This window comes from Zootoca vivipara, chromosome 14 (genome assembly GCF_963506605.1).
Source record: "Zootoca vivipara chromosome 14, rZooViv1.1, whole genome shotgun sequence".
In the NCBI taxonomy this organism is placed as follows: domain Eukaryota; kingdom Metazoa; phylum Chordata; class Lepidosauria; order Squamata; family Lacertidae; genus Zootoca; species Zootoca vivipara.
This window is the reverse complement of record NC_083289.1, coordinates 21,909,299-21,933,856: the sequence shown is the minus strand read 5'-3', so window position 1 is coordinate 21,933,856 and position 24,558 is coordinate 21,909,299. Positions and strand designations below refer to the sequence as shown.

Here is a 24,558-nt window from a genome sequence, read left to right as displayed (position 1 = left end):
ACACACACAGAGAGAGAGAGTGTGTGCATTAAAATACCGTATGTTATTCTCCCCTAAGCATTCTATTTTATGGCACTGCACTGCTGAACAGCATTGCATTGTGAATAAGCCTGTCCCTTAGTAAAGGGTCTTTTGGCAGCTGGAGCTTGACTGCATAAGCTATATTTTTGTTGACTTCTGGTTGCAGAACATCGAAGTCAGTTGGTGGTAGCAAAATATGAAAGACCACCATCGACCTAGAATGGATTTTTAGTTTGCTCATGCTGAACAACCCTCCCCCCTTAACCGCAGTCCTACTTTTGTTCACTCTGAGAAACTTTTGTTAAATGTGCTTTGCATGATGCAGTTGACTCCACTGTAGTAGTTCAGGCTTTTTTCCTTTTCCCCCAGTGTTATATTTCTGCAGAACCTATACAAACTTTGTCACAAATATCAAGCAAGAGGAAGTTGCAGCAGGAAACAAAGGCCCAATGTCTTCATTTTATCTCCCTCGGTTAATTGGCTTACCATCCATCACTCCAGCTAGCGTTGGCCCTGGGGGTAAAACCTTCAGCTCACAGGTGCAGCAACTCTAGCCGTAGAATCACATGGTACTTCTACCAAACCCTTGATTCCTGCATTGCAGGGGATTGGACTAGATGACCCTTGGTGTCCCTTCCAACTCTATGATTCTATTATCATGACTCAGGATGAAATTGTTTCCCTTATTCAGAGTTTCCAGATCAAGCATCTTTTGGATCTAGAGAAATTTCAGGAAGAATTCTGTTGCATTAAACTCTATTATTTAGCCTTTTTCTTTCTTCTTATGAAATGGGGGTGAGAATTGAGCCTCACATTGTTTCCATAGTCCATGCACTAATTGATTTAGGTCTATGTGATTTAATGGATGCCTAGTGTACCTTTAAGGACATATACCCTCCCAAGAAGCCTGAAATAAGGAACTTGCCATAAAAAAAGCCTTGATGAACAAAACTGCTAAGGAACATTAAAAGCTGCCTTAGAGTCCATCTAGGTCAGAATCTGAGCTCAACCAATTGCCTCTGTTTATGTGTCTGCTATATGTTGTGCGGTTTTTCTTCTGTTCCCATTTTACTCTATATTGTTTGATTAATAACAGCAGCAATAATAATTCATATTCGATATCGTTTCAGCTTATGTTATGAACCTCCTTGACTGCACTTGGACCAAAAGGAAATACATACACTTTTCCTTGGCTCGTGTCAGTTTGAGAAAGGGGCGGCCAGCCAGCCAGTACAACTGCAGAAGGGGTGTTAAATTGCTTTCTTTAAAAAGAGAGAGAGAGATTTGAGAGCTCTTGGAACTGTACGTGCAGAAAAGCATATAAGCACAGATAAGTACAAGTTAATAATAACCTATAGCAGTGCACGGTAATATATTTTACCAGCCCTGTAAAAGATCTCACCTTTCCAACACTGTGCAACTACATGGTTTTATTGACTCAGTAAGCACTATCCCCTTCTCTGGTTCATTTTTCCATATCCCCTGGGCCCAAGAAGAACAACAACCTATTTTGAAATGAAACGTAAAAGCTGCTCAGACAAGATTCCCACCTTCTTCTATGACAAATCATACATTCTGGGGCCAGCCCTATCATTACACATGGCAGGAGGGTCTGCTGCAGGCAGCAGATTCTCATTCAGAGTCAATTATTTAGGTCTGACTTCCCCAACTTGGTGCTTTCCAGATATTTTGAACTACAACTCCAATCAGCCCCAACTAGCATGGTGCTGGGAGTTGTAGTCCAAAAATTGAGGAACAGACATTATGTTATGTTTTCCCCAGAGGGGGTGGGTGGGCATCATTTGGTCATCATAATTTTTTTGCCTCAGGTCCCAAATTCTCCTAAGTTCCCTCTGCTTTATCCTTCTTCACTACTCCACAATAAGCTTTCCAAAAAGAAATCATTTCAAGAGGCAGAAGTATGTCACAGAATGGTCTGCCTCAGGCCAGGGCTGTTGTCAGAGGTTAGCAGTCAAGCACATTATTGCTATTATTATTATCATTATTAATTGTTTTAGAATGATGGGCAGCCCCTAGAAAGTGCTTGAACGCCACAGTGCTATCGCCACTTCCAATTCTCATCAACTGCTTCACAGAGGCAATCCTGAACCAGATAGATAAATGGTCTGACTTAGCATAAGGCAATTTCTTGTGTCCCAAATGGCCGTTCACCACGGAAGGAGCTGTTGTGCATAACAACAGCCTGCTGGATCAGGCCAGTGGCCCATCTAGTCCAGCATCGGAGAAGAGGCATGGAGATGTGATTAGCCATAACTCGTACTACTATATCTCACCAGAGTTATACCTAGGCTACCTTTTGCTCTTGACAAGGAACTGTATCAGAACTCTCCTCCTACCCTTAAACCCTTGGCAAGCAGCTCCCCCAAGGAACCCAGAGGAGCCAGTGCCCAGAGCAGCAGAGGAACAGCCCAGGGAGTATTGGGGGGGGGCAGACAAGCTCCTAATCACACCAAGCAGCAGTTTTTGTACCCCCCCCGGGCATGGGCATAGCCAGGATTTTTGTTGGGGGGCAGGTCTTTTGTTAGAGGAGGCAGGCCTTTTCATGGGGGGGGGCAGAACTTCAGTTTGCTATGTATTTTTATTGATTTTTATTACTATGCCCATGCCCCTGGGCCTGCGCCAACCCTTAAGTACACCCCTGTGTTTCACTTTAACAGCTACAGCTGCCTCAGCATTCCTGCTAGCTTCCTCAGTGAAGAAGGGTGAAGAAGGGTGCCCCACCCTCAGTCAAGTCCAGCAGAACAATGGCCTCTCCCATTTAAGAGGAGCAGAAGCAGCTGGGATAGGAGGAATTCACAAGTAATAATAATAGCCAAAATAAATTTATGTGACTCTGTTGCTCAACTAAATCTTTTCACTTTTATGTATTGCTATATTTTGTGCATTGTGACTTGCTGTTATTTTTAATGATTATAGTTTAGTAATGATTACATTGTAAATTGTTGAGAATAAATTCCTGTTGAGAGTTTATTTTATTGTGTACTATCATATGCTAATGGATTATTGAACATTATTTGATATAATTTGTTCATTTTAAAGTCTTTTTTGTTGTTGTTATGACTTGCTTCCATTGGATGGGATTGTTAGATGATTGATTTCTGCGGCATATTCCCGTGTTTCTCATGCTTGCTAACCCCCTTGCGTACAGCAACGCAGAAAGGCGGTAATGTATACAAACTAAATGTGAAAACGAAATGAAAACCCTGCGCTCCCCGCGCCCACCCAGGTGCTTCTGGGAATCCCGCTGTATACACCGGAACCCTGAGAGGAAATCCTAGGGAGTTTCCACCAGAGAAAGAATTACGTCACTCTCAGGCCCCTCCTCTTTTCCCTGCCAGCCGGCCTGTGTTTACCCACGCAACCCGTGCACATGGCTCCTTCCCTTCTCTGATTGGCCGAGGATTCCGGGTCTGCCGCGGCGTGTCCAATGGAGGCGCTGTCCACGCGCCGAGGCCCGCCCGGCGGTTGGCCGCGGCGCTCCGATCACGCCGCTTGACGCCAGGGGCTGTCACGGGCGCAGCCAATCAGGTGAGAGGGCCTCTGGAGGGTGGCTGAGGCGAAACTCCCCGCTCCTTCCTCGTCTGCCTTCCCCCTCAGAGGGCCGAGGTGCCGGCGCCGTTCGTCGTCGTCGCCGAGGGCCGGGCAGAGGGGCCTGAGGCGCGTCATGGCGGCCGAGGAGTCGTCGTCGTCTGTGGTGAAGGCGCAGTTGACCTTGTCTCTGTCGGAAGCGGTGGCGGGCGGCTACAGCTGCGGCGAGACCGTGTCCGGGCGGGTGGTGGTGGAGGCGGCGGCGCCGCTGCCCCTCCGCGCCCTCCGCCTCGAGGCCACCGGGCGCGCCAGGGCCGCTTGGAGCGAAGGAGCCGCCGCTGTGGCCGCCGCCGCCGCTTCTCCCGCAGCGGCAGCAGGAGGGGGCCCGGGGGCCCGGCTGGAGGCGGAGGTGCCCTACTTGGACGTCCGGCAGCACCTGCTCGGGCAGGACCCGCGCCCGGCAGGTGAGAAGGAGGCAGAAAGCGGCCCATGGCGTGGGGAGGGAAGGCTTGGCTTGGTCGGGGTCTTGGGCTGCGAGGGTTCGCCTTGGAGGGGGCCAGAAGGGAGAGAACAACATATCAGGGGTGCCAACCTGAATAATACCGTATGTTGTGGTGGGCAGGTAAGCCCCGCCCCACATAATGGATCAGAGCAGCACTTGAATGGTAATGCCCATCAACCTGGGGGGCAGCCCCCTCAAATAGATTATTGGGGGGTGACGTCAGCCCCTAGGGGGTTGCCTCCTATGGAACAGATCTAGTCTGATTTTGTGCAGAATATTAATAATGTTGGCATTGTTAATAGCGTGTTCACTGCAAGTTGGTGTTTGTTTGTTTTTGTTTTAAGGCAATTGTGCCCTGCTTAATTTCTCGCATTCCTAAGCGGTTTGAGTGAAGTTTACATAAGGGAGCCAGTGTGGTTTGAGGGGAGGTTCAGGTTCAAATCCCATCTTGGTCATGAAGATCAGTGGGTGAACTTGGGCAAGTTGCTCTTGCAGTCTAACTAACCTACCTCACAGGGTTGGGAGGAAAAGATGGGGTGCGTGTGCCACCTTAAGCTGTTTGGAGGAAAGGTGGGGTATAAATGTATGTAAATGAAACCAGGGGTCACACAGTGTAGGAGGGGCTGGGATGAGGTTGGGGGCTGCAAGTGGTAGCTTTTTTAAAAAAAACAACAACCATGAGTATTGGGTGAAACATTATTCATTAATTTCACTGAGTGCACTTATGTAAAACTTAAATATTTTTCCCAACTCTCTTGGTGCCAAGATCAGCAGAGGGTTCCTCTGCCCTCAGAAACTTGGAGAGGGAACATTATCTGTGGCAGCCCCTAAGTTGAAGGAAATCCCTCGCCAAGGAAGCATGCCATGCACCTTCATTATACAGCTGTTGTGCTCACACCCTCCTTGTGGGTTTCGTAGAAGCATCTGATTGGCCATTGCAGAAAACAGGAAGCTGGACTAGATTGACCTTTGATCAGATGCAAGAGGGCTCTTGTGTTATTATTCCATTCTTACTGGCAAAGGTGTTTGCCAATCCTAAATAGAGATGACAGGGATTTAATTTGGAATGTACTGCATGCAAAGCAGATGCAGTATTGCTGAGGTATAGCTCTTCTCCTTTATAGGAGCACAGGAAGCTGCACTATGCCAAGTCAAACCATTAGGCCAGGAAGGATGATTGTGTGATAGTTTATAAGGTTATAAACTTGAGAGTGGTTTATCAATTTTTTAAAAAATTGAAAAATACAAGCAAAAATATCATAACCAATTTTAAACAACAATTACCAGCTCATGCACACACAAACCAGCATAAATACAGCAGCGTAAAATCAATCTTATAGTGACATGAAGCAGAAATATCCAGTAAAACCATGCCACTCAAATTCTCAGAATGACTTACAACCAGAACCAAAACATTTTTTTTTAAAAAAAAAGATAAAGCAGATCAACAGTAAAGCATACATACATGAGCAGCAAAATCTTAAAAGTGCAAAGTTAAAAAGAAATCTAGAGCTGAAACAGATGTAAAAGGCCTGGCAAAATAAACTGAATGAGTAAAGACCAGTGGCTGAGGTTTGTGTAGTTGGGGATGAATTATAGGGGCACCCTGTATTAAGGCTGAAGTTGGGAGGAGGGTGTGGCGGTAAGAGGGAAGGTGACTTAGGTGCAGATTATGGGGTAGGCCGAGAGAGTTGTATGTTTATTTTCTTCGACCCACCTCGGACACTTAAGAAAAAATGTTGTGGTCATTGGTGTTCTGCTTCTAGATAAAAAACAGTTCAGTACAGTATCTCAGCATATTCCTTTCTCATTTCAAAGCAATATGAAAAATAGGCCTGTGCAGCTTGTGATCCATCCAGGTGCACATGTTGTTGTTGTTTACCTGTAGTCGTTTAGTCGTGTCCGACTCTTCGTGACCCTATGGACCAGAGCACTTCCACTGCCTCCCGCAGTTTGGTCAGACTCATGTTGGTGGCTTCGAGAACACTGTCCAAGCATCTCGTCCTCTGTTGTCCCCTTCTCCTTGTGCCCTCCGTCTTCCCCAACACCAGGGTCTTTTCCAGGGAGTCTTCTCTTCTCATGAGGTGGCCATGAGGAGCCTTAGCTTCACGATCTGTCCTTCCAGTGAGCACTCAGGGCTGATTTCCTTCAGAATGGATAGGTTTGATCTTCTTGCAGTCCATGGGACTCTCAAGAGTCTCCTCCAGCACCATAATGCACCTTTTTTACCCCCTGCCCCCCCCCCCGGTGTTGTATAGCCAGCAAAAACAAATGGAGAGGAGGTTTATTAAGTCTTGGTGGGTTGCCATACTTGGCTGGTAGGCAACATTCACAATCATGCTGATGATGTAAGAAAGAGTCAGAATTAAATCAAGAAGAAAAATTATCCATAGATTAAAAATCTATCTATTTAATATCATTCACTGGTAGTGGAAACTACCAAAAATGACAGTAACTTGCCCCATTATATTAATAGCACTTTTAATTATGCAAAGTGCTTTAAAGTTTTTGCTGTGTGTGGTGATAACTGCTAATACAATCTGAGAGGGGGATTCCTGAAACCAGGCTGCTTGACCTTGAAATGAACTGCTTGAACTCAGTGGGAGGAAGGGCAGTCACTAAGTGGTAGAGCATTTGCTTTACATGTAGAAGATCCCAGGTTCACTCTCCAGGTAGAGCTGGGAAAGAACCCAAAACCCTAGAGAGCTGCTGCCAGTCAATGTAGACAATACTAAGCTAGATAGACCATTGGTTTGACTTGGTATGAGGCAGCTGCCCATATTCCTAACCTTGATTACTTTTCATTTCTTTTGAAAACCACCCAGATTCATTTGCGACCCATTGACTGAATAAGGAGTCAGACAAAGTTGGTTTGGCTGAAGTAAAGACCACTTTATTAAGCTTAAATGCAACAAACCAGATTATTATCTGCAGAGAGAAACTTTTGTAGGTGCAGGAGTAAACTGAACCTCGGGTGCAGGAATAAACTGAACCTGCAGATAATAGGACAAACCACCCTGCCTGGGCAAATGGGTGATCAGATCCCAGCCTAGCAAAGTGACGCAGGGTCCTGTGCATCTCATGGCTGGTGTTGCTTCAGCAGCAAGGTCTGGGCTGGCACATGACAGGCTCCATTTGCCCTCTGCGCCCCCACCGTTGTGCACTCCCTAGGCACCACGAGAACACACTCCGCCACTGTGAATGACCAACACCCCAAGATCATGTATTTCAGCCTCATTTCCAGGTTAACCTTCCAGGTCCTATTAATGCCCCTGGGGTTCCCCTGACAGTACCACACCAACCTTGGCAGAATATCAAACCAGGCAAGCCTAACCTCAGGCCAATGCTGCCTGGTGGACAGGAGGCCTAAGTCCTTGCCACCCAAGTGAATTAGCAAGACTTGGGGAGAGTCCCAGATCAGTCCACAATTGAATAAACTTGGCAGCAGCTGATCTCACTGCATGCTATGGTAGCCTAGTGGCTGGACAAGTTTCTTTTTCCCCCTCTGACAGTGGATATGCAGGGAAGTCTTTGGGTGGGGGGCTCCTCCCCTTCCAGCAGGCAGCTTTGAGCTATGGAATGGAAACCCTACATGAATTGAGATTTTATTGTACTGGTTCCTCTGAACATGATATGAGATTGAGACTGAATGGATTGGTTAGATTCTTCACACAATGAAGCTGAGATAGAGCTGAGACTTGAACCTCAGTTTTACAAACCCAGTTCTCTGTTTACTGGCCTGTGCTGGACTTTTGGGGGCACTCCACAGCACTGCTTCCAGGCAAATCCATCTCTGTTTAAGTACAATACAGTAGTGTTGATTCTACTACCGGTAGCTGTAATCAAAGGGCAGGAATATTTGTGCCTGAATGTGTAGATTTGATCAACTTGCTTTTAGCACAAGGCTAGTTTCGTTGTTCACCATTGATTCAGAGGAAGGTTCAGACGAATCTTCCAGTTGTTTCTTGAAGCAATTTGTAATCAATTTCCTCTGTGTGGAACAGTTAATTACATGTCTTGTTGGTTTTTGGTGCAGTCATTAAGATTCTTCAAGAGACAGGTATGCTGCTCTACTGTGCACAACCTACCTTGGGCTTACACTGATTGCTTTAGTCCAAAAAGACGAGAAAGGACCTTTCTTGTTTAGGTACTTGCTGGCTGTGATGGCACTGCTGTTGGGGAGGCAACCGAAGAAGTGCATCATGCTAAAATTGCTTTTGTGAAATCTACTGGGTTTCTTTCACAATTAAAAGACTGGCCTTCCCCACCAGTGAGGAAGTAGGAATCTGACAAGAATCTGAGACCAAACTGAAGCAAACTTAACACTTTTCTGTAACCCTGGCTCTTCCATAGGCTGTTACACAACATGTGCAAGTTTCTGCTGTAGCAACAGGCCTAGCCAGTGAACATGGTTTCAGATCCTGTCTTGTAATACTGAGTTAGATAGACTAATGGTCTGACTCAGTAAAGGCAGCTTCCTTTGTTCCTAAAGAATGAAATGCATAGGATTGTAATGTAGGAGTATTGCACCCAGACATTATCACTAACCATGATGTTGTTGTATTGGTGCAATACAATAGGGTACACAGTGTGGTGTGGTAGGAATTCATTCACACTGTTCAGCTTTGTGCAGTCAGTGGTGTGAGTATGACAACACTTAATATTGAACATGATTCTTAAGTTTAAATGCCACATTGTAATGGCTCTTACTTACTCTTTGTAAATATGTGTACCTCATAAACCCTAATTTTTTATTTTTTATACAGCAGTAAACACCACCTTCTCTGTCCTTTCTTCTTACTTTTATTACAAAGTTGTTTGGCTGTTCACTCATTAACAAAAGCATCATTCCCATATATTTCTGAGGTTGGAGATAGGCAGTAGTTTCAAATGTGCTTCGCAAGAGAGAGCACTGCTTGTAGCATGCACCCACATATCACATTTGCTTCTGGTAATCAAGTGTTTGTATTGCTTGTATAGGGGAGACAGTGGGATGCAAGAAAGTGAATCCTAACCCAAGCCCCTTTGTGTCCTTTAGCAAGTTCCGCAGTAGCTCTTCGTCATAGATAAAGCACAATAGGAGTCCTCTTCAAAGTGGCATCTAAGTAATAGATTGTCTTAATTCTGCAGTTTGTGTGTTGAAAATCATTATGATCTATATTTTTTTTCAAAAAGTGGGAGGAAAAAGCCAACCACATGTTTTCTTTTCCCTGTAGGTGATGAGGGCTTAATCCTGTTAGAAGCTGGAAAACATGAATTCCCTTTCAGCTTTCAACTCCCCCAGCAGTAAGTGATGTAGCATAACTTGACATATTGGTTTTTATTGTTTTCTTGAAAACTATCTAGGGACACTTCAGAAATAACATATATATATGTGTGTGTTATTTCTGAAGTGTCCCTAGATAGTTTTCAAGAAAACATATATTTTATACTTTGTGATCCAAATTTTGTCCGTATATTGATTTTGTTTGGTTTGTAACTTATTTAGAGTTTAAAGAAAGTACCTTATTCATCAGTAGTTGGGAACTGTAGAGCATTGGGAGTGAGAATTTAGGCTTTGGTACTCTCCTGCCCTTTTTCCTATTAAATGAATCAAGCAGGATGACCTGATGCAAGCAGTTGGGATGGGGCAGAAGTAAAATGCAACATAAGATACAAATGTGCCCCTTGCAGTACTGTTTTATCTTGTGCTCACAAGTTGAAACAAATTGTGATGGAGGAGGGTATGAGAAGGCAGCAGGTCAATGTAAGCAGCTTAATTTTTGCAGTTGGTAAAGCTGAAGCAGTTGAATAGCATCAATATAGAGTTTTGTGAAACTGTAAATACTTGTATGGGAATTGGGTAGACTTTGGCCCTCCAGATGCTGTTGGATTCCAGTCTCAGTCACCCCTAATCTTTGGCCATGCTGGCTGGGGCTGATAGGAGTCCAACAACATCTGGAGGGCTCAGGTCTCCATCCCTGGGCTAGGGCATAAAGAGAAATGTGTTCTCTTTATAAGGAGAGGGGACAGAAAAATGTGGATAGTACGGTGGTGGGTAACATAGGGAGGGAGAGGGTTATTTCTGTAGATATTTTTCTCCCTGGTAGCAGAAGCTTCTTTATCCCATGCCTTCATCAGGCAACACCTGTGCCTTTCATCGCAATCATGAAGGCTAAAAAGTATGGTTGAACAGTTGACCAGTCAAAAAACAGTTGATCTACAGACCAATCAAATAATGTTCAAGTGTGTTTTAAAGAGTTAACTTCTCAGAAGAAAGGTAACAACTCTACAGAGTAAACCTAACCCCTAGATCTGCTGGCTGGGAGAATTAAGATGTGTCAAAGATCCCTCTCTGGCATCCTGAGAAGTGCATGTCTGCCTCAGATGCTGGTGGGAAAACTCCACAAGTCTAAATTATCACTGGTATTGTGTTATCAGGTGGGGCCCTGAAACAGGACATTCTGGGGTGGGGCAGAGGCTGGAGCAACCACCCTTTTAATTCTCCAAGAGAATTGTACTCACCCACTTAATTCTTCCCCTCCTTAGTTTAGAAGGAATGTTTCATGAAATGGGCAAAATAGAATGGTGGGTGTGTGTGTGTGTAGACAGACAGACAGACATCTACTACACTGACTGGCACAAGCATGGAAGGCTTTGGAGTTGGGTGACCATCCCTTCGCTTCCCACCCACCACCCCACTTAGAATTGATCTGCCCACACTGGGAGACTATACAGTGGTACCTCGACTTACGAACGACTCGACAACCTAATTTTTCGACTTACGAATGGGAGTAATGGCTGCGCGCTTACGAATGTCTTGACATCCGGAAAAAACCCGCGGCGGTTTTAGATAGGGATTTTTCGACTTATGAATTTTTAGGGTTTTTCGACTTACGAAGGTGCCTTCGGAACGGATTAAATTCGTAAGTCGAGGCACCACTGTACTTACAGAGCAGTTTCTCTGCTTTTTCCTCTAGCACATGGATGCATCTAGCACATAGGAAATGGGGATGGGATGCAACAGCTGGACTAAACAAGATTTATTTTGTTGGCTTTTGTCCTGTACACCAGACTTGACATACAAAGTTACCCAGAATAATGCAATTAAAATAATGATGTTTCCACCAATGGCTGTTTGTGTTACTGCTTAAAGAAACTTTCAGTTACAGCACATTGTCAGAGGAAGTTTTCTTCAATTCTTGTCTCTACCCCCTGACTACTCCACAGCTAGGAGGCAAACAGTCCTCTCCTGTGTTTGCCGACAAATGAACCTATAGGGAAATGATACAAGTAAACTGCCACCCAAACAATAGTAATATTGTATTCATTGATTTTTAACCACTTGTTGGTCAAATAGGTGGTAAATATACTGGCATGCCAACCCTGTTACAAAGTATTTTGATTATGCCTAATATGTGCAGGAAGCTCAAATGCTGCTTGGCATAGTTTTGCTCATTCACAGGCCCATATAATGCATACAGTCAATCTTAAAACTGTTTCTTTCCCACTGCCTCATTAATGATCTCCTAATTATGTGATTGTAAAATCCTTTGTGCACCTTTCCTTTCCCATACCAAAGAGATGTGTGCCACCCGTATCTGTTATCATGACCTTCCAAGTCTAAAGCTTCCTCCTTTTCCAGTTTTATCCAGTCCCTGATCCATACTAAACATGCTGTCTCATAGTACAATTTAAGGTCTGGGAGAGCAAAGCCTCCTCTTTCTTTTGTATCTGTAAGTATCTTATGTTTAATCCTGAAAGGTGCAAACTTGTAAATGGGTATTTTCTTTTGTTTTGTGTCCAGATCTTTAGCAACCTCTTTCACGGGCAAGTATGGCAACATCCAGTACTGTGTGAAAGCAACCCTGGAAAGGCCAATGGTCCCTGATCAAACTGTGAAGAGAGAGTTCCAGGTTATCAGCCACATAGATGTCAATTCACCCATTCTACTGGTAAGAGCAGATCTAGCTGTGCTATACGTGTGTTCATTAACCCTCAGCTATAACCAGGTCTGTGATATTTTGGTCTGTAACTTTGCTGACTTTTCAAATGCATGTAAGCTCCCTTCTAAGCTTCCTCTATAAATAGATAGCCTTTAGGCTGCATGGATTGCCAACAGTTTTTTGTTTCTGTTTAATACCATTGATTACATCCCTGATGGCACAGCTGTTTCTGCCAAAAGTTGGGGCAGGATTGACATGCATTAATGAGGCTTAATAACAATAACAGAAAGCCTAAAGTACTTTATATCAGAGTAGCTACATTTACATGGCTGCAACGACTGACACTCTCTCAGTAATACTAGGCTATAAGTGGGACCAGAATAAAAATATTGTAGTGTGGAGTACAGTACGGCTGTTCTGGATTCCAACCGCTCTGTTCCATCCCACCACCCCACCCCCCTGGTTTTCTGTTTCCTCAACAGCCAGCCAGTCACTCATATGTATTTGTTAGAACCGTTGGTCATCACAAAAATAATGTGTAGAAGTATATTTTGGCACAGGTGGTCCCCAGCTGGTCAACATTTCACTGTGCACACTCACTCCTCATTGGGCTGTTTTGGCTTTTTCCCATACCCTCCTGGGGTTGTTTTTTCCCCCTAAAGTTGTTTTGTACTTCTGCGAATTTTCCAGCTGCTTGTGGGGTGGTAGTGCTGTTGTGGCTATGCAAACAATAGAATTTGCAGCCTGAATATCAGAGATAGAGGGAATGATAGAACAGGCATTATAGTGAACTATTTATTATTTCTAGCTTGTGATTTAAGCTCTGGTTTTCATCCTATACATCCTTCCATTTTGCATTTCTTTTTTCAGCATTACGTGTATAGATGCAGCTGCCTCAGATCTTCTGTTATTAATATTATGGATTTACTCACATTTAAAGCATTGGACTTCTCATGATCAGTGGAATTATTACAGAAAATAAGATCAGTCTAAAGTAACAGAATGGAAGTGGGCTGAATTCCCATTCCATCTAAACATAAAATGAGATCTTCCCTTCTTCTTATGGGACCTTGTTGTTGTTGTTGTTGTTGTTGTTGTTGTTGTTTAGTCGTTTAGTCGTGTCCGACTCTTCGTGACCCCATGGACCATAGCACGCCAGGCACTCCTGTCTTGCACTGCCTCCCGCAGTTTGGTCAAACTCATGTTCGTAGCTTCGAGAACACTGTCCAGCCATCTTGTCCTCTGTCGTCCCCTTCTCCTAGTGCCCTCAATCTTTCCCAACATCAGGGTCTTTTCCAAGGATTCTTCTCTTCTCATGAGGTGGCCAAAGTATTGGAGCCTCAGCTTCACGATCTGTCCTTCCAGGGAGCACTCAGGGCTGATTTCCTTAAGAATGGATAGGTTTGATCTTCTAGCAGTCCATGGGACTCTCAAGAGTCTCCTCCAGCACCATAATTCAAAAGCATCAATTCTTATGGGACCTAAGATCTAATAACTGCTTGCTTTAATCTGATTCTGTGATTTCTGCTGCTCAGGAAATGCTGGAACCATTTTATCTTTCCATCATAATGCTAATGTAGCAAGTATTCTGTGCTCTTGGTATTCAGCATTGTTTTTCCTCTGCAGCTTTTACTTCTTGTTAGATTGATAGTTAGGACCGGATGTATTATTTGCCCATTGTGTAAAGGAGAGGTGGAGAACCTGTGAACCTCGAGGCATTGTTGGATTCCAACTACCATCACCCTCAGCCAGCATGGACCAATAACCAGGAATGATGGGAGTTACAATTGGAGGGTCACATGTTCCCCACCCCTTATAATAAAGTATAACATTCTTGCTGAATACAAATCAGGTTCAATGTTTAGAAACTATGCAAGGTTTAAAGGTGAATAGCCTTGTCGCCTCTTCTCTGTATTTGTTGATACGCCATATATGCCACTGTACCATCAGTGTAGATATACCTGCCTGCCTCGCTCTCTTCTCTTTTCCCCCTGCACCCTTTATTTGAACAAGGCTTTGCTAATGCTTACATGAGAACCTGCTCAGCCAGAATATGTGAAGCATTCAAGCGATACTTAAGTGCCTTACTCACCAAATAACCATTTCATTTTGCATAGCTTCCAAACTCCATACAAAAGCAGTTTTCAGTCTGTTTTCCCTTATAACAACTTCAGCTTCTGCAGCAGAGAGTTCACCTTGCACCCTTACCTATGATTCGGTATGAGAGCAAGGAACATGTATATAACAGCACCTGAAAATTTGAAAAACAGTCCGCACAGAGGATCCACTGATTCTCAGTCCAATAGCCTTCAATTGGCACAAAATAAATAACGTCTACAGGGCTCTTTGCAATACAAAGCAGAAAGCTTCTGAAGAAAAGGTATTGACTTGATGGTTGACGAGCATTTGATCAGCACTGAACTAAGAGATCCACTCTCTGTGCACGCACATCCACACATACACATACACACACCCAGAGAGAGAAGGAGAGAGAGTTTTTAAAGGGTTGCAGTCACGCTTGGAAATTACTCTGAATCATTCTGGAAGAAATTTCCTAGTTGTCAGTAGTGACCAGGTAATATATAAATGAAAAGCCCGCAATTGTTCATGGCATTTAGTATCGCTTAAATGATATATGGATCCAATTTTGAATTTTGTTCCTCACACTTCAGTGGATGGCTGAACCAAAATCCAGTGGGTTATTTTTATGTATAAAGTAGGTTAAGTATAACCTTGCTTCCAGAAGTGTGTTTTCAACATCCTCAAGGCTTGGTTGTTCCAGTGAGTTTGGCTAGGAGTCTGATGTTCCTAATCAATGTGTCATACCACAAACTACTCCTGTAATGCTTTTCTCTTTCAAAATTAGCTTGCCTTCCAGCAGGGAGCTGCTATTTGAGAAACACAGGCCCAAAAACCTCCTTGGACATGTGGGACTGTCATATTTTTTGGAACCTGACCCCCTCTGTATAATATTGACTGAAAAGTCTACATATCACCCCCCCCCCCTAATGACTTAATGGAGTATAAGCCAGTTCTGTACCCTTTAACTTTATTCAGTGTAATAACTTATTTTAGTGAAATGAGTTTTTACAACTTATGAAATGTGAGACCAGCAGGAAAGACAGACTTGGGTTAGCATTAAGGAAGATCTGATAGCAGAAGCCATGCAAAGGAATAGATTGCTAAGGGAATCTTTTGTGGAAGGTCACTCACAAGTTTGAGTGGTGGCGGAAGGGCTTGGACTAAAATACCCATGAGGTTCTTTCTGAATCTGTGACATTTGCTTGGCTTTGTGCTTCTTAATATTCACTCCTGTTACACAATAATTATGCACTCATTTTGTCTGTAAAATATGTACTGCTGTTCTGGTACAGTAGTTCGAAATGGCCCAGAGAAAGGTAGATGAAAGCCAGTGGAGCTGTAGCTCAACCTCCTGCTGTTGCTGTTAAGTCTATAGCAAATACAGTTCACTGTAGCAAATGCAGTTCACTGTATTGTGTCTCTGGTCATCCTCTCTCTTGTGTAGGATGCCTTCAGTTTGCTTGAACTTTCATATTAGTTTTCTTAAGTTAGCCTAGTGGGGCTTAGCACAGGCGATGTTAATACCGGGTATTACCTCAAGTAACTCTCCTAACCTTGTTGGCTGCATATTTTCATTACTTCAATGTTAATGTTAGTTGCACTTGTTTTCTGATGTGTAGTTAATTCAGCCCTGTAACATAACTTGCCAAATACTGTAACTGCTTTGCCCAATTGAATAGGATGTGCAGTTTGTTTGGTTTTGTTTCTCAAGTCTAAACTAACATTTGAACTTCCATGCATTATTATGAAATGGCAATATAAACCAGTTGAGACTGCTCACTAAAACAATATCCTCTTTGGCAAAAGCACCAGTGTGCCTCCTCTTCTTGGCAACAGCCTTTGGGCATTGAGAAAAGAGTTTTGCGGGCAGGCTTTTTTTTCCAGAGCAGCTTCCAATTAAGTGTACCTTAGGAAATCAGCACATACACAAACCCACTTATGGTAACACAAAACACAAAATCCACTCGCATATAAGGATGCTAGATTATTTGAAATTAATGCATTCATCTCTGTTCTGTGTGTTTACCATAGCTATGATTGCTTCCCATGTTTATTCCTGCTTGATAAGTCTGGTAACATCGAAACAATAAAAAGTCAAATGATTGGTTAACTTTCAAGTGGGGTCATTTTTCTGTCTATAAAGTATTAATTGACTGCTGTCTCTTTTGACCACCCCATTCTAATAGTTGTAAGAATGTGAACAAAAATGAACTTGCATTTTGCAGCATAGCATAAGGTATAGTTCATTAAATTGTGTAAACTGGACTGGTTGTGTGCCATATGATTCTTAGAAGGCTTGAGTTCTAAATCAATTCCTGAGGGATTCAGTAACCTTCCGTTTCAAAAATAGCCACTGTCTACAGAGACGCCTTTATGCATTTTCTCATTTGGGTCCATTTAGATGGAGGAAAGCATGTCATCCCATTAAAATAATATAATATGCTGTTGAGGATTGGCAGAAGCTTTATCCCTTCCCACCATAGAGAATGGAGGGAGATGCATTTTCTGCCCGTGGAATTGCTGCCTCTGCTTCACACCTCTGTCTGTGCCTGCTGAGTGAAGAAATCTTACATATGCCTGGTCTCAGTGGATCACTCTCACATTGTGTTGCCCCAAACAAATAAATATTTAGGATCAATTATAACAAGAGAGTAGTGTTATACAGTAACCTGGTACTTTGCACATGTGGCCACTAATGTCATTTAAATAATAGTAATTGATATGAACATCTGGATAGTAAATTTGAATTGCTAACCTGGGATGCTTAGTTACTGCAGCAGAGAGCAATGAGACTGCAGTGATTGCCAAAAGTGTGTATATGCAGAGATGCCATGTGGAATAAAAATGGGAAGGGGACATGTCTTCTCCAAAAAGAATTACACTCACTTTGGAGCTGTCTGAGAGAATGCAAATCTTGTTTGCCTCATATGGAGCATTAACCTGTTAAAATGGATTGTGGTGTGCCACTTGGGTACAGCTACCTGCTTTGCCTCCCTGTCATGTAATGGCGGCTGCCAAAGCAAATGCCATTGTGGGTCTCGCCTTAACTTACCTCACTTATCTCAAGGTGCACTTTTCTGCACAGTCCTTTGTGGGTTGAATATATTGTATGGGTTTAATTATATTGAGCTGTATGTAGCTTGCTCAGAGACCACATGAGTAAAGGACAAGCTATAAATGCCTGTAAATAAACAAACTCTTAATTGGTGAGTCAAGCACAGGTGAATTGCTGGTATCTGTGGGTTTGAAACCACTATTCTTTTAATGATTATGATGATTATTATTATTTACAGAGCCCTGTAAGACGAAGCCAGGAGAAGATGATTGGATGCTGGTTTTTCACTTCTGGTCCAGTTTCTCTCAGTGCCAAAATAGAGAGGAAAGGCTATTGTAATGGCAAGTGTCTCTTCTTCAATAAGACTGAAATTGGATATTAGGTTGATAAATACCAAGTCCCACCCCTCTCTCAAGATCCTATTATCCCAAATTCCTATTGAGGGTGGAATTTGCTTGGGAGGGTTGACAAGTGGGATGGAAGGGCTCAAGCATTTCCACATCAACTGGTTTTCTTCAAAAAATCTCTCCACTCTGCAGCTATCACCCTGTTCTGCTGTTTTCAGAGCCAGAGTTAGGAAAAAGTGATTTAGATGGTCTGGGATGAGGGCACTCACAGAGTAGAATTGGTGGGCAGAGAAACAGCTAAGGACCTCCCCTCCCCAATCCTCTTGTTCTCCTCTGCAGGTGTTCTTCTGCTTCTATATTAGTGTTGGAATGCCATGTTTTTCCCATAACATCAATGCCCTATCTAAAAAGCCTTAGGTTTTGTCACTTTAAGAGGGAAAAGGTTAAGCAGAAAGCCAAATAAATGATTATTAAAATCATTGCAGATGCGTATACAAATGTAGGACTTTTCATGGTGCTTGTTGCATAGCTGCCAAGTTTTCCCTTTTCTCGCGAGGAAGCCTATTCAGCATAAGGGAAAATCCCTTAAAAAAAGGGATAACTTGGCAGCTATGGCTTGTTGCCACAATAAACATAGGAAGTATCCACTGAACTGTTTTTTCCTAAACATAAACTCTAACTGTACAAAACAGAAGGAAGAAAAATAATTTGCATCATGTAATGAATGATGTTCTTTGTCACTCGGGTACATCATAATGTTTGGTAATTAATTCATTCTTTGTGTTTTTTTTTTTAGGTGAAGCAATACCAATTTATGCAGAAATTGAGAATTGTTCCTCTCGCTTAATTGTTCCAAAAGCTGCTATTTTCCAAACACAGACTTATCTGGCTAGTGGGAAAACAAAAACTTTTCGACAGATGGTCGCCAATGTGCGAGGAAACCATGTTGCTTCTGGGAGCACAGATACCTGGAATGGGAAAACTTTGAAAATTCCACCTGTCACCCCTTCTATCCTTGACTGCTGTATTATCAGAGTTGAATATTCCTTAGCTGTAAGTGTGGCTTTTCACCATTTAATAATAATAATAATAATAATAATAATAATAATAATAATAATAATAATAATTTATTTATACCCCGCCCTCCCCAGTCAAAACCAGGCTCAGGGCGGCTAACACCAAGAAAATTACAATAAGACATAAAAGAAAAGAAAACAATTAATTAAAATTCAGATTAAATACAATGTTGAAATTCAATTTTAAAATGGGAATCTACCAGTGGAACCTCATTTAAATATCTGTAGAATAAAACCTTAGGGGAGGGAGGGTAACACCGGGGTCAGACTGAGTCAACCAAAGGCCAAGCGGAACAGCTCTGTCTTGCAGGCCCTACGAAGAGATGACAACTCCCGCTGGGCCCTAGTCTCCTGAGAGAGAGCATTTCACCAAGTCGGGGCTAGTACTGAGAAGGCCCTGGTCCTGGTCGAGGCCAGTCTAAAAACCTTGTGACTCGGGATCTCCAGTGTGTTATTATTTGTGGACCTTAATGTCTTCTGCGGGGCATACCGGGAGAGGCGGTCCTAAGCCGCATAAGGCTTTTAAGGTTTGAAGACTGTGTTTATGTAACTAATCAAACTTAAATTCAGGCATACTTATATTTTACTAAATCTTCCTAAGCATTGCTTGCTCCTTCAGAGAGTTTGAATTGTTCTGTATGTCCAAAAGTAGTAGGCTAACATTTAGCTGCTGGAATTTTAAGGGGTTAGGAGTTCAAAACTGAAGTAGTTGAGATGGTGTTAAAATGGCTGGAAGGTAATGTTGAAAGTATGAAACAAAGCCAAATTCCTGAAACAGGAATGTATATGAACGACAGCACAGTATATAGATGTATATGAATGACAGCACAGTTATATGTGCTTTACCCCCAAATAGGGATAAAGGAAGAATCCTGTGAGCATAGTTTCCAAAGTGAACACATCTGATCTCATCCACCCAAACCAATGTGCAGATCAGATCAGGAGTCTGTTTCAGAAGCTGCACAGGACTGGATTTGTAGATACAGTGGTACCTCTACTTATGAATAACTCTACTTACGAATGTTTCTACTTACGAACGGAGCTCCGTCCGCCATCTTGGATGCGGTTTAGATAGCATTTTTTTCTACTTACGAATTTTTTCTCCCAATGCATTCCTATGGGATTCGACTTACAATTTTTTCTACTTACGAATGTGCATTCGGAACGCATTAAATTCGTAAGTAGAGGTGCACTGTATATTGTAGCTCTCCATAGGTATGAGGTGGCCTGGGGGGCTGCCTCCCTCTTTTCTAGATATTTTATTATTGTCATCATGATTTGTTAAATTTGCACACATGTATAGACACATGTATAGATCTCAGGGTGGTTCACAATGAAATTACTACTGTACAGGCAACAGCTGTTTTGCATGGTATTGCGTTCCTGACCCCGTGTGTATCAGCAGAGCACCTGTAAGCCTGTTCCACCCCCACTCTTATTCTGGCAACTTTCAGGTTGGGGAGATGCATGCATGCACAGTAGGGCGTGCTTTGAACGTGTGCAAAACAGTGATTGCCTGTATGAAAAACACAAAATACATAATGAAAATAAGAACAAAAACAACCCCAACCCCCAACAATACATTTAAAAGGGCATCAGTTGTAAATCAGCCAAAGGCCTGGTTTAAGAGGAACGTTTTCATCTGGCACCTAAAGGTGTATAATGAAGGTGCCAGGTGAACCTCCCTGGGGAGAGCTTTCTGCAAATGGGGAGCCACTGCAGAAAAGGCCTGTTCTTGTGTTGCCACCCTCCAGACCTCTTGTGGAAGAAGCACCCAAAGAAGGGCCTCACATGATCACAGGGTCCAGGTAGGTCCCTATGGAGAGTGGTGGTCCTTGAGGTGTTGCTGTCCTGAGTCATTTAAGGCTTTGTAGGTCAAAACCAGCACTTTGAATTGGATCCAGAAACTAACTGGCAGCCAGTGCAGTCAGGCCAGGATTAGTGTAATATGCAATATGCTCAAACTGTCTTGCCCCTGTGAGCAACTTGGCCACTGAATTCTGCACTAGCTGAAGTTTCCAAACCATCTTCAGAGGCAGCCCTATGTATCATAGCAGTGCAAAAATCTTACCTAGACACTACCAGAGCATAGACAATATAGTTAGGCTATTCCAGATAGGGGCACAGCTGAGCCACCAGCCACCTGAGCCTCAAGTGTCAGCAAAGGATGCAGAAGTACCTCCAAGCTGCAAAGCCACTCCTTCAGAGGGTGTGTAACCCCTTCAAGAAGCCCTGTGCAGTGCCTAGCTGCTAGTCTAGGTGCTTGGAAGAAGCTTTTTAAAACAACAAGTGAAAACTAAGTGGGACTAGGATAGGGCAGATTGTAGTTTCATCCTTTGCAGGATTGGTGCAACCCTAATCCAAAATTGTTGGGTTTATGGCATAGCTGCCAAGTTTTCCCTTTTCTCGCGAGGAAGCCTATTCAGCGTAAGGGAAAATCCCTTTAAAAAAGGGATAACTTGGCAGCTATGGTTTATGGAAAAATTCTGATCTTGCCTTTGGATACGTTTGTAGTGCTGCCATAGGTTTGGCTCCTCTCTGACAGATTCTGTGAAATTGTGTCTCTCTCATCACAGGTATACATTCATATTCCTGGTGCTAAAAAGTTGATGCTTGAACTGCCTCTAGTGATTGGCACAATTCCATGTACTGCATTTTCCAGCAGAAACTCCAGCCTTGCCAGCCAGTTCAGTATGGATATGAGCTGGTTGGCACTGTCAATGCCAGAACATCCAGAAGGTACAATTTTGGGTTATGAGATTAGTGTCTATATTATTTTGGCTGCATTGTGTGTGTTTTTTCTTGCAGTAGCAGGAGCTGCTATATACATTGCAAAAATAAATTGTGACGCTCACATGAAGTTAACTAGAGCCAATGTAAAAAGTCATAGATAGTTCCAGAGGCAGGGCAGGGGGACATGCAAGTGCTTATTTATTCTTTTAACCCACTTAGAAACATGCTTTGCCCTTCTTGGGGGGCCCTCCTTTTTTTCCTCCTGGTGCCTCCACTGTAGTAAATTGACTCTTGGGCTTGAACTGGGGAGGTTTTTGTCAGCTTAAACCAGAGATGGTAAAACATGTGGCCCTCCAGATGATGCTGGACTCCCAACTCCCATCAGCCCCAGCCAGCAAGGCCAATTATCAGGGATGATGGGAGTTTCAGTCCAGTAGCAACTGGAAGGACATAGGTTCCCCATTCCTGCCTAGGCCCAGCTGATGTTTTGTCACGTGACTATGAGAAGAAAATGCCATGCTGGGAAAGGAAGAAATACAAGTACATTAAGTAATAATAAATCATGAAATCCCTTGTCACAAGTATATCAGTGAAACAGAAAGTAATACCTGTATTCAGATTCCAGTGCTTCTTAAGTGATTCATCATTTACACTAAAATCTCATTTTTGTTGTTGGTCATCAGCCATCATAGAGTAGGGCTTAGGAAAAGATTCATCTGCAGAAGGGAACCATGGAAGTAGTAGCTAATGTATGTTTAAAAAAATATTTTCTTTTGCTAGCACCGCCCAATTATGCCGATATAGTGTCAGAGGAAGAGTTCTCAAGACACGTTACTGCTTATCCACAACTAATTGACTGCAATGAAGAACTATGCTGCCCTATGTTGGCCTACATTCAGGAGTTCCGGTTTCAGCCCCCACCTCTCTATTCAGAGGTAAATCAAGATCCCTGAGTGCAACTTCTGTCTAAATCTACCAAAAAAAGGTTTATATTAACTTTAGAATCCCAAGCAGTAAAGTGTATTTATTTTCTCTGCAGATTGACCCACATCCTACTGAGGTAGAAGATAGCCAGCCAGTTTCAATAATGGCTTAAGGATGATTGAGAAAGCTGCGTCTTGATCAGATGGAATATCTTGGTTTTGTTTTCTACAGGCGAAAAGTTTTTTTAAGCAATTTATTGCTTAAAGGTATCAAGGCAACTGAAATATTAAGATGGACTACACCTTACCTCTTTGAGGGAGGAGACGCAAGAGATGGAAGAAAGTCTTGTAGTTTAGCTGTCAAAGAAGAAACCATGAGGTCAGATTACCAGGAAAGTGGCCCCTATCTTACCTAGAGCGACTGAAAAATATCTAAGAAGAGAGAAATTTTAGAAACTGGTGCATATAGTGCAAAAATCATGCTGAGGATATTTTCAAGAGCAGCCAAACCACATAACAAAAAGGCTGCACTGAGGAGATACAGTTGTTTCATCTGCATGACTAAATTATCCTGAGAAGGGACATAAAAATAAGAGTAAGCTTCTAAAAAGCACTCATTTAGTTTACAAGGGCTTCTGCTTGACAATTTCAGTACCCAAGCAAGCAAATCTGAGATCCTGACTGTACTCAGCATAAAAAAAAGAATGTATTAATTTAAAGAAAGAAAGAAAGAAAGAAAGGTCAGATGGACACCTATCAAGTAGTGGTCTTAAAATGCATATTGCTTTATAGAGATATTAATATATAGCAAGAGTTATGAAGGTGCCAGCTCTTTTTAACTATGAATGGCAGACATTTGTTTCAATGGTGAAGCTGGAGTTTTGTTGCTGCACTTCAAGATTTTGTTTTGTTTTTGTTTTGTTAAGGGAAATACAGTTAAGTTTTCTACAACTCTCCAGAACTGCCCCCCCCCCCGCATCTTTACCAATGGGACAAAACCTGGCAAGGGCAGCCAAATACTACACCAGTCCTTAACTTCAGCAACTTGAGCCACTGCCACTGGAGCAATTATAGGCAGGATGCTTTAGCACTCTGTGGGAGTGTTTATAAAGAATGAAGAAAGTAGCTATGATTTCCAATAATGAATTACTGTGTTTAAAAGCTCTTTTTTTAAAAAAAATCTACCTCTGTTTTGGATATGAGAGCCGAGACCAAAAAGTGTAATTCTGCAGTTGGATCTGCCCCTGTTAAATTTCCAGTTTGATAGTAATTTCTCTATGAATTTTGGGGGTAGGGGGAGAGGTTCTTGGAGAATCATTATTTAGTAGGGCAGTTCTCCTTAAAAACAACATGAGAACCTTATCAGTGCACGTGTTTATGTACAGCAATCTGGCTCACTTATCAGGGAATTGTTCTTTGCTTTCTTCAGAGTTGGGCTGTGTCTCTATTATGGTGCAATATAACTTGAGTTGTTCCTCAGGTCATTTAGAATAGTGAATATTGCTGCTAAGCATAAAGTCTCATATTAGGGGTGCCTCATAGATTGAAGGAAATCCTGTATAGTATGTACATTATCTTTTTAAGCAGATATACTGCAGCTGGCAAGAAACCTAAATTGTCCATCAAATTGTGGATTTATTATGTTTGCAATGAGTAAAAAGGAAGTAGTTCTAATTATGCGATAGTGCATGCTCCTGCATGATGCTGCCCCGCCTTCTCCCTTCAGATCACATTTTCTATCAAGCCTTTGGTATAGCCCCCTTCGGCCTATGTCCAACAGTGCATATACATTTCCCTGTTTGCCGCTACCTTCACTTCTCTTCTTCTCTTCCTGTCACCTTTATCAAATTATGGATTGCAAGCTGCTTGGGCAGGGACTTGACCTCTTGTACACTGCAAAGCACTGTACCTTAATGACCCTGTATGAACTACAAATAACTTTGAAGCAGTCACCATCTTAAGGAAAGAAACAGTGCCTGTAAGATGACTTCTGCATCTTTAAAAAATAGTTTTAACAGGTATAAGAAAATTAAGCTGCTGTCTGATTTAATTGGGGTCACCACTTCTAAACAATTTACAGTAACAGAATAATAAGCATTGAAGCTTTAAAACACACACACACACACACGTTAAGGGCCCTGAAATCTGCATTACTGACTTCCTCTAATATTTGTGTTTTCTTGCTGAGTGGATATTTCTACTAGTGATTAGGTCTGTTAGCAGTTTGTGGGGAGGCCAGAAGTACATTTTTGTTTAGAATTGTATTCATGCAGGCTGATAGAATTCATTTTGATGGAGGCTTGTCAGGCATAACTATTGGGGAGGGGAGAATTAGGAGAAGGGAG

The 24,558-nt window shown here is 42.6% G+C and overlaps 1 protein-coding gene across 2 annotated transcripts; it reads left to right on the top strand.

Annotated features, from left to right (window-relative positions):
* The first annotated feature begins 3,625 nt into the window (after positions 1-3,625).
* On the top strand, positions 3,626-24,324 carry ARRDC4 (arrestin domain containing 4). Of its 2 annotated transcripts, XM_035131479.2 has the most exons (8): positions 3,644-4,034; positions 9,289-9,358; positions 11,859-12,006; positions 17,373-17,475; positions 18,278-18,534; positions 21,134-21,296; positions 22,071-22,225; positions 22,330-24,324. In XM_035131479.2, exons 1-8 carry the CDS (start codon positions 3,707-3,709, stop codon positions 22,384-22,386), a joined length of 1,281 nt encoding a protein of 426 aa, XP_034987370.1. In that variant the 5' UTR covers positions 3,644-3,706; the 3' UTR covers positions 22,387-24,324. The 2 variants fall into 2 exon arrangements, with proteins under 2 accessions (XP_060138981.1, XP_034987370.1); XM_060282998.1 differs by lacking the exon at positions 9,289-9,358 and having other exon boundaries at positions 3,626-4,034.
* The last annotated feature ends 234 nt before the right edge of the window (positions 24,325-24,558 follow it).